Source organism: Triticum dicoccoides, chromosome 4A (assembly GCF_002162155.2).
Source record: "Triticum dicoccoides isolate Atlit2015 ecotype Zavitan chromosome 4A, WEW_v2.0, whole genome shotgun sequence".
Classification (NCBI taxonomy): Eukaryota; Viridiplantae; Streptophyta; class Magnoliopsida; order Poales; family Poaceae; genus Triticum; species Triticum dicoccoides.
Window position 1 is genome coordinate 583,827,592 of NC_041386.1, and position 9,402 is coordinate 583,836,993.

Below are 9,402 nucleotides of genomic sequence, written 5' to 3' on the forward strand. Positions count from 1 at the left end.
ACCCAGAGCCAGAGAGAATTGGGCATCACTTAAGTCTTCTTGTCTGAGCGATCTGAAGACTTATTACACTTGAGGACTGTGCATCCTCCAGCCGGTTAGGCGTCGCGTTCTGAGCATCCAAGAGACATTGTGGATTGCCGGTGAACGAAGTCTGTGAAGGTTTGGGAGTCTACCTTGAAGACTTACCAGAGTGATTGGGCGAGGTCTGTGTGACCTTAGCTCAAGGAGAATACGGTGAGGACTGGGTGTCCTGAGCTGCGTTTTCAGGACTGGGTGTCCGGGACTGTGTGTCCTAAGGTTTAAATACCTAGCCGTTCCAACCAGAAGCACAGTTGTCACAGCAACTGGAACTGGTCCAACAAATCATTGTCTTCAACGAGTCACTGGTTTCATCTTCACTTCCTTTTACTTACTGTTTCTCATTGTGAAGTCATTGCATGCTTGCTCTATCTTCTGTCTTCACAACGTGACTGTATGATCTGTTTGGCTTCATAACATCTTCCTACCTGATCCTTATTACACTGCAGCTATTTGTCATTGTGCTTTCACTCTACTGAATACTTGACCATGACTTGCCTAGTGTAGTCTACCTTCCGCTGCATAGTAATAGGCATATCTCTACTGTTTGTCTTCATAACTTCCACGTTTTGAAGACTTTCATAAAAATCGCCTATTCACCCCCCTCTAGTCGATATAACGCACTTTCATCCATGTACCAGAAGAAGCAAAATGGGACTATGCCCAGATGTATCTCACTGGTAGAGCTGATACTTGGTTAAGAAACTCTGGCATTCTTCACGAAAACTTGACATGGGACCAGTTCTGTGCAGCAGTCCTTAAACGATTTTTTGGAGATAGCTCTTATGAGATAGTGGAAAATTTCAACTCCTTCAAACAGGGAGCTGATTCAGTTGCTGCATATACTGATAAATTCGAGGAAAGAATGGTTGCATACAAAAAGAGAATCCTGGAGCTGCTGAAGGATACTATGTCAAGTGCTACATCAATGGGTTAAGACCTGAAATCAAACACTACCTGAAGCCCTTTAAACCAATTACACTGTATGATGCAGTAGAAAATGCCAGGGACATGGAAATGGGAGTTCAAGCCCAAGCAAACCAGAAAAGATATACACCCAATAGTGGGTATGCAAAAACAAACAGCTCTGCTCATTTCCCCAATAAATATAAGCAAAATGAGACACCACAGAGGAGGGAAGGAGAGGACAAGACAACTAAACCAGAACAGAAGTTCAGAGAGCCTGGCACTTGCAGATATTGTGGAGGCAAGTGGTTCTTTGGCCACAAATGTGCACAATATAAGAGACTTAACCTCATGGCCACTGAAGAGCATACTAAATAGTCACCTGATGAAATGTTGCAAGGACAGGACCAACCTGAAGACAACACCACACCAAAAACTACTCCAACTGAAGATGAACAATGCATGCGCATTTCCTCTCAAGCTGTAGGAAAAAAGAAGATTTGTGCCACATTCTCCCTTAAAGTCAACATTGGGGGCAAATGTGGAATAGCCTTGGTGGACTCAGGCAGCTCTCACACATTCATAGACATGAATTTCACACTGCTACTTGTCATACTGTCAGCAACCCCTTGGAAATAGTACAAGTAGCAGGAGGAGGTACACTCCAATCTGGTTCCCATGTGGTCAACACTCCATACACTATCCAAGGACACAAGTTCAGTAACTCATTTAAAGTGCTCCCTCTCAAAGGCTATGACATCATATTAGGCTGTGACTGGCTGGAAACCCATAGTCCCATTACTATGGACTTTGTTAAGAGGAAAATGCAAGTGATTTTACAAGGCAAAACAAAGGTCACACTGAGGGACAATAACAGAAAAGAGCAAGTACCCTTAATCTCAGTACACAGGATGGAAAAACTTTCTGCTATTGGAGCTTCGGGTTACTGCCTAATTCCTGTCTCTCCAAAAAAAAACTGAAATTGCACAACCTTGCAAGGAGATAGAAGACCTCTTAACCGAGTACAAGGATGTTTTCCAAGATCCTAAAGGCATGCCACCTCCTAGAGAATGTGATCATGCCATTCCGCTAAAAGTAGGTACTGAACCACCAACAGTTAGGCCTTATCGAGTGCCTCACCAGCAAAAAGCTGAAATGGAAAAGCAGATTCAAGAGCTACTGGACACCTCTGTTATAAGACATAGTGAAAGCCCATATGCGGCACCTGCCATCCTGGTCAAAAAGAAAGATGGAAGTTGGAGACTGTGCATCGACTACAGAAAACTGAATGCCCAAACAGTCAAGAACAAGTTTCCCATCCCTGTCATAGAGGACCTACTTGATGAACTGAATGGAGCAGAATATTTCATAAAGCTTGACCTGAGAGCTGGCTACCACCAAGTGAGAATGAATACAGAAGATGTGCACAAAACAACATTCAGGACTTACTTTGGGCATTTTGAGTACTTAGTAATGCCTTTTGGTCTTACTAATGCACCAGCTACATTTCAATCACTCATGAACAAAGTTCTTGCCAAATATCTCAGGAAGTTTGTGCTTGTCTTCTTTGATGATATCTTAATATACAGCAGGAGTTTGGCAGAACACTTGGAACACTTGAAGCTGGTACTGCAAACACTCAGAGCACAACAGTTATATGCAAAATTCAATAAGTGCGTCTTTGCTGCTCCTCAAGTAGAATACTTGGGACACATAATCTCTGGAAAAGGTCTGCAAACAGACCCACAGAAGATCGAAGCTGTAGCTCAGTGGCCTATTCCACAAAACATTACCCAATTAAGAAGTTTCCTTGGCCTCACAGGCTACTACAGGAGATTTGTGCAGTCTTATGGGGTCATCTGCAAAACACTTTATGACTTGCTCAAGAAAGAAGCTTTTCACTGGACTGAGGAACAAACTGCAGCTTTTAACAAACTTAAGCAAAGCCTCACAACTGCCCCTGTTCTGGCACTGCCAAACTTTTCCCTCCCCTTCACCTTAGAGACTGATGCTAGCGGAACAGGGCTAGGAGTTGTGCTTATGCAGCAAGGAAGGCCTCTTGCTTACTACAGCAAATCCATAGGCCCCAGATCCTCAACACTCTCCACTTATGAAAAAGAGACATTGGCAATTCTGGAGGCCCTCAAAAAATGGAGACATTATTTTGTTGTCAATGAGCTCCTTATCAGGACGGATCAGAAAAGCCTCAAGTTCATTACTGAACAAAAAGTCTCTGAAGGGGTACAACATAAGTTACTACTCAAACTCCTGGAGTTCAACTACACCATTGAGTATAGAAAAGGAAAAGACAATAGAGTTGCAGACGCCCTTAGCAGAAGAGATCAAAGTATCATAGCAATTACTGTGGTAACACCCACCTGGGTTGAGTCTGTAGAGTCCAGTTATCTCCAAGATCCCCATTGTCAAGACCTCTTACAGAAACTACTAATCAAGCCAGATGCAGAACAACACTACACTCTCGCAGCAGGAGTGTTAAGATATAAGGGCAGAATATACATTGGAAATAATGTGGAATTAAGACAACAACTAATAGAGTCACTCCATGCATCTGCAGTAGGGGGGCATTCAGGGATTGTAGCCAATTACCAACGAATAAAGAGAATCTTTTACTGGCCTGGCATGAAGAAAGATGTGGAAAAATTTATCACTGAATGTGCTGTTTGCCAAAGGGCCAAAATTGAACATTGCCATTACCCTGGACTGCTAGATCCATTACCCCTCCCGGACATGGCCTAGACACACCTCACTATGGATTTTATTGAAGGCCTGCCAAAATCCAACGGGAAGGAGGTAATACTTGTAGTAGTGGACAGATACACCAAATATGGCCACTTCATCCCCCTTCAACACCCTTACACCGTGCACACGGTTGCTCAAGCATTTATCGACAATGTATTCAAACTACATGGCCCTCCAATCAGTATTGTCACAGATCGAGATAGAATCTTCACAAGCAACATGTGGCAAGGAATTTTCAAAGCTATGAAAGTCAAATTGAGACTCAGCACTGCTTATCACCCTCAGAGTGATGGCCAGATCGAACGAGTGAATCAGTGTCTTGAGAATTATCTCCGGTGCATGGCATTTCAAGAACCAAAGAAGTGGTGCTCTTGGCTGCCACTAGCTGAGTGGTGGTATAACACAACCTACCACACAACTACCAAGTTTACACCCTTCCAAGCCCTCTATGGCTACCCACCCCCCTTGATAAGTGAAGTAGCCATACCAGGCCCTATTGACAGTGAAGCAAGGGATTTTCTAGCTGAAAAACAAGAAATACTATCCCAGCTCAAGACCAATCTGGCTCAAGCTCAAGGCAGGATGAAAAAGTATGCGGACATGAAACGACTTGAGAGGCACTTTGAAGTAGGAGACATGGTCTACCTACGTATGCAACCATACAGAATGGCTGCTTTTGGCCTCAGACAAGCAATCAAACTCACCACAAAGTTTTATGGACCATACAGAATTTTGGAAAGGATTGGTCATGTGGCTTATAAACTCCAACTGCCACGTAATATGGGCATTCACCCTGTTTTCCACGCCAGCCAACTCAAAAAGCACCTGCGCACCCATGCCATTCCCTCGGCAGGTCTATCACTTGTTGGACCTGATGGCAAAATCAAAACAGAACCTCTAGCAGTTCTAGAGACACGTTCCCTGCCGCGCAACGGGGTCCTTGTAACTCAGTGGCTAGTTGAATGGGAGAACCTCAAGCCTGACGAAGCAACTTGGGAGGACGTCAACTTCATGAAGCAAGTTTTTCCAGCATTTTTTGCAAGCACCATCAAAAGTTGGTTCCCTAACAAACACATTTGAGGACAAGTCTGATCTTCAGTGGGGAGTATTGTCAGCAACCTGCATCCTCTGATTCAACACCGTTGTAAGTTCAGTTATATGCAGTGTGTCGGTTCAGCCACAGTTATGATGATTCGACGGCTGAGATGGCGGAGCGAAATGGACGGTCGATGCAGCACCAAGCACTGCCTTTCTTCAGTCACTGCCGCTGTCCCTTTTCTTTTTTTACCTTTCTTTTCACCTCGCTTTCCAGCTCGGTGCTGGGCTATAAGGCGCCTGCGTGCGCATCACCGAGGGAATTCAATCATTGTATCCCCAAACTATCAAACCCTAGTTTATCTAGCTACTGCTGTAGAAATCCCAAATTCATAGCTGGGTCTCCGTGGTTGGGAGTTAAATTCAGTTCCAATTGTATTATTCTCCTGTTCTGTAACTCATATCAAACAATTAGTTGTTTTTTTTAAGGCTACAATCAGTTGTTGAAATCTCTAGAAAGACAAATATTTAGAAACGGAGAGAGGGAGTAGTAATTAACTCTTCACGGAATAATCTCAGAGTCCGTACCCTGTAGACCGACCGGATGGGGGCAGTCTCTCCTCCCTCCTGCCACGTGCTCCGGCGCGCCCCACGCCGCCCCGATCCGTCTCCCCCACCGTAACCAACCGCAGCGCCGCCCCGCCCCGCGACGACCGCACACGCGCGACGCGAGAGCACCCCGCACCCGGCAGTACGCAACAAGACAACAAGCCCACAAAAAATTGACAGCCCGATTCCAACCGAGCCCCCCGCAGCTGCCCCCCGAGCTTCGCCCCGTCCAGTAAAAAACTCCCCACCGTCGTCCAGCCGTTCGAATCGCCCGCCCCGCCCCCTCGGCGGGATCCGATGCTCTCCGGCGACCAGGGCCTCCCCGACGGCATCGGGATGGCGCGCCTGGCCTGGTCGCGCCTCCCCACCGCCGACGGTGCCGCGCCGTTGCCGGAGGGCCCCGCCGCCTCCGCCCCCGCGGCCGCGGCCCAGGACGAGCTCTTCGTCGGCGCCGTCGAGAGCCTCGACTACGAGGTCATCGAGAACTACGCCTACCGGGAGGAGCAGGTACGCCGCGCCGCACATTTCGCTGCCCCTCTTTGCCTCCCACCCTCGTGGTTTATCTGTGTTCGGTGACATGAGCTCTTGCTTGCAGGCCCAGCGGAGCAAGTTCTGGGTGCCCTACTACATCATGCTCAAGTGGTTCTTCGCCCTGCTCATCGGCGTGGGTGAGTGCCCTCCCCCATGACCTGTTTGTCCGGAATTTTGGCGTCCGTCAGAGACTAGAAAAAGCTTAATCTGGCGATTTCAGATGTGTGCGAGTAGGTTATGCATTGTTTGGTAGGAGGACCCTGTAACTGTTAAATCGGGTTGCGTCATGTGAACGAGCAAGCATTTTTATCATCCCAGGAAGCTAAGCACTAGGAATGCTGACCATATAGAAATCTTTTATATCAGTTATTACTGTAATAATTGCTCTATGTGATCCATATAGAAATCACTATGATTTACTACATCCCAACCCCTGAAATCCCCCAGTTAACTGATGAAACTCGGCAATGTTCCAAAAGATCAGCCATGTACAATGAATAAGCGTCTTCGAGGTTCTTGCAATCCATATAGAAATCACTATGATTTAAGTACATCCCAACCCCTGAAATCCCCCAGTTAACTGATGAAACTCGGCAATGTTCCAAAAGATCAGCCATGTACAATGAATAAGCGTCTTCGAGGTTCTTGCATAGTCTACTGGTTACGCCTTATATTGGCTGGTTAGCTGGTATTTAATGGCTAAAGGATGACCAAGTGAGTAGTGCAAGCTAGCATTGATCACAAGATGCCGAAGCAATATTTATGTTTAATGTTTAGAACAAGCTGGCAGCTACTGAACTGACCAGGTGCTATTGAGTGACTTGCACAACTGGTACCTATAACTGTTGTTTCTGAGTTTTATACTACTGGATTGTTTAGTCAGTTACTGTAAATTGTGAAATTTTACCTCCACCAGTTAAAAATCCCTCTCCTAGTTGATTCAATACAAATATTGTTTTCCTCGTTCATGGCCTTGTGTATCCGCAAACACTGCTATGCTGGAATTCCTATCCCAATTCGCTCCAAACTGGCTATTCCTTACAAGTATGATTTATTTGATACGAAAAATATGAAATCCTAACATAGTAGACCACACATCTTTCAGTGGAAACTGTTTTTATATTTTTATATTTTTTCCCTCTGCCCCTCTCTGTGCCCATTTTCCAGTTTTTTGCACAGAGTGGATTTTTGTTCTGTTATATGATGCAATCATCCTGTTTTCAGGTACCGGATTGGCTGCTATATTCATAAATTTGGCCGTTGAGAACTTCTCTGGATGGAAATTTACTTTGACTTTTGCTATAATACAACACTCATATTTTGTGGGGTTCTTGGTGTACATTCTTCTCAATCTAGCCCTCGTCTTCTCTTCTGTATACATAGTCACACAATTTGCACCAGCAGCTGCTGGATCTGGTATCCCGGAGATCAAAGGTTACTTAAATGGTAAGGTTAAACCACTTGAATTCCTGATATTGGTATTATGATAAGTTTGGGACATAATCTGGAATATTTATGTAGGAGTTGATACACATGGAATCCTACTTTTTAGGACATTAGTTGGGAAGGTGAGTTTACACTCCCGTCAGCTATTATGAATTTATGATATGTCATGCCATGCTCAAATGCTGCTGCTCTGAGTAATAGATTTTTGGGAGCATCGGATCAGTTGGAGGTGGATTGGCTCTAGGAAAAGAAGGTCCTCTTGTTCACACTGGAGCCTGCATTGCTTCTCTTCTTGGGCAAGTAGGTTATGTTGGTGATATAAATTTTGTTCCATTCAACATTTATCTCAGTTAAAAATTAAACTGTAGATATATGATTTTTTTTCTATCATGTTTGTAATTTGTCTTTTGATCAGCATAGACATAATGCAAAATATTCACTAGTGGTATCCCCTGTCCTGTAAAGGGGTCATAGACTCATAGGCCTGTGGATCAACCAGGAAGCCTTTTGTTTACATTCCAAAGAGTTGTCAGTTTCTCACCAGTGACCAGTGACCACCATCAATTTGGAAAACCCATGGAAACCCTCTCAAGAATTTTCAGTGTCATCATGATAAAATTAACAAAGATGGTTGTTATTACCTGTGACATAGTACTTGGCGTGATTTTGTAGTCTGATAGTGTGATATAATAATCAACAACCTCATCAAGTCATAAAGCATGCTACCATTGACGCTGTTTTTATAGGGAAATTAAAAGTGGTGATACAACATCTCATGAATATTTGAGATATAAGTAGTGATGTTTACTTGAGCGGATTGGGTACTGTGGATCCATTTATACTTGTAACTCTGTTATATTGACCAACAATTGTTTGTCCCCAAACCCAGTAAATAAGGACTTGCCAGCAGCTTCTATTTTTCTTGCTTTACTTCATTTCCATTTTGTAAGTAATTTATGATTATTCTGCGCACATAAATTTGCCAACTAATTACTCTGTGCATATACATAGGGTGGATCCGCGAAGTACCACTTGAATTCTAGATGGGTACAGATTTTTGAAAGCGATCGAGATCGGCGAGATCTTGTAAGTTATTTCGTTTCGCATGCAATGCCAATTTTTTTTACGTTTCCATCTCTTGATGTATGGCCTTTTTTTCCGTATTAACGTTCCAGCTGAACCGTTTTATTAGATTTAAAAATCTGTAGTGTGACTAGTGTCACTGCCTGCTATCTGCCAGTCAACAGAAAAAATGAGCATATCCTGGTTGCATGAGATATTTGGGGTATAGTATAGAATGTTGTATTGGCATTTGTTACATGTTAATACGAAATATGTATATGGCAACCGTGCGGCAGATTGCGAAACTGCCACACGCATCCAACGCCGTCAGTTCCCTCCCGATCTCCTTCCTTTCCCGCACGTCCTCCCCAATTTCTTTCCTTTCCCGCACTCCTCCCGATCTCCTTCCTTTCCCGCAACCCGCTCGTGCCTTCCCAATTTTCGTAATCGTCAATTATGGCCCCACACACCTTTCCGATTTTCGGCAAAAATAATGCTTGGACTAGGATTTGATCTCTGGTTTGCAGGTAATCAACAAAGGGAGCTAACCACCTCACCTATGACACTCATTGTTGAACAAGCTAAGGGAAATACTGTTTTTGACATGTTTTTGCCTTTAATATGTTAGCACTGAAAAACTTTTTGTTTCAAGCATCGTGGTAACTATGATCATTGGGAATAAATTTGTTGAACCCGCCCCCCCGGTAATTTCTGTAAATAGCACGATAACATTCATGCCATAGACGTGATAATTTAGATACAAACATCGTGGTAACTTTAACCATTGGGGAAGACAAAATGTGAAAAGATACCGATAATTTATGTGTAAATAGGTGGTAATATACGCAGCGAACATCTGATAACTGAGGTAGAAACACCATGGTAACTTTGACCGTAGGGATTTTTTTTTTTGAGAAGATACTCCGGTATCTTCTGTGTAAATAGCATGGTAGTATACCTCCCTCTCCTGGCATT

The 9,402-nt window shown here is 44.0% G+C and overlaps 1 protein-coding gene across 2 annotated transcripts in view; it reads left to right on the top strand.

Moving 5' to 3' along the window:
- Positions 1 to 5,547: 5,547 nt before the first annotated feature.
- LOC119286983 (chloride channel protein CLC-d-like) overlaps positions 5,548 to 9,402 on the top strand; it is a 12,904-nt gene continuing 9,049 nt past the window's right edge. Inside the window, exons 1-6 of one of the 2 annotated variants that reach the window (XM_037566459.1) lie at positions 5,548 to 5,895; positions 5,984 to 6,056; positions 7,144 to 7,365; positions 7,441 to 7,487; positions 7,567 to 7,665; positions 8,377 to 8,451. In XM_037566459.1, the coding sequence (XP_037422356.1) occupies positions 5,686 to 5,895; positions 5,984 to 6,056; positions 7,144 to 7,365; positions 7,441 to 7,487; positions 7,567 to 7,665; positions 8,377 to 8,451 (726 nt within the window). In that variant the 5' untranslated portion in view covers positions 5,548 to 5,685. The remainder of the gene's footprint in view (positions 5,896 to 5,983; positions 6,057 to 7,143; positions 7,366 to 7,440; positions 7,488 to 7,566; positions 7,666 to 8,376; positions 8,452 to 9,402) is intronic. The other variant, XM_037566458.1, reaches the window with a different exon arrangement.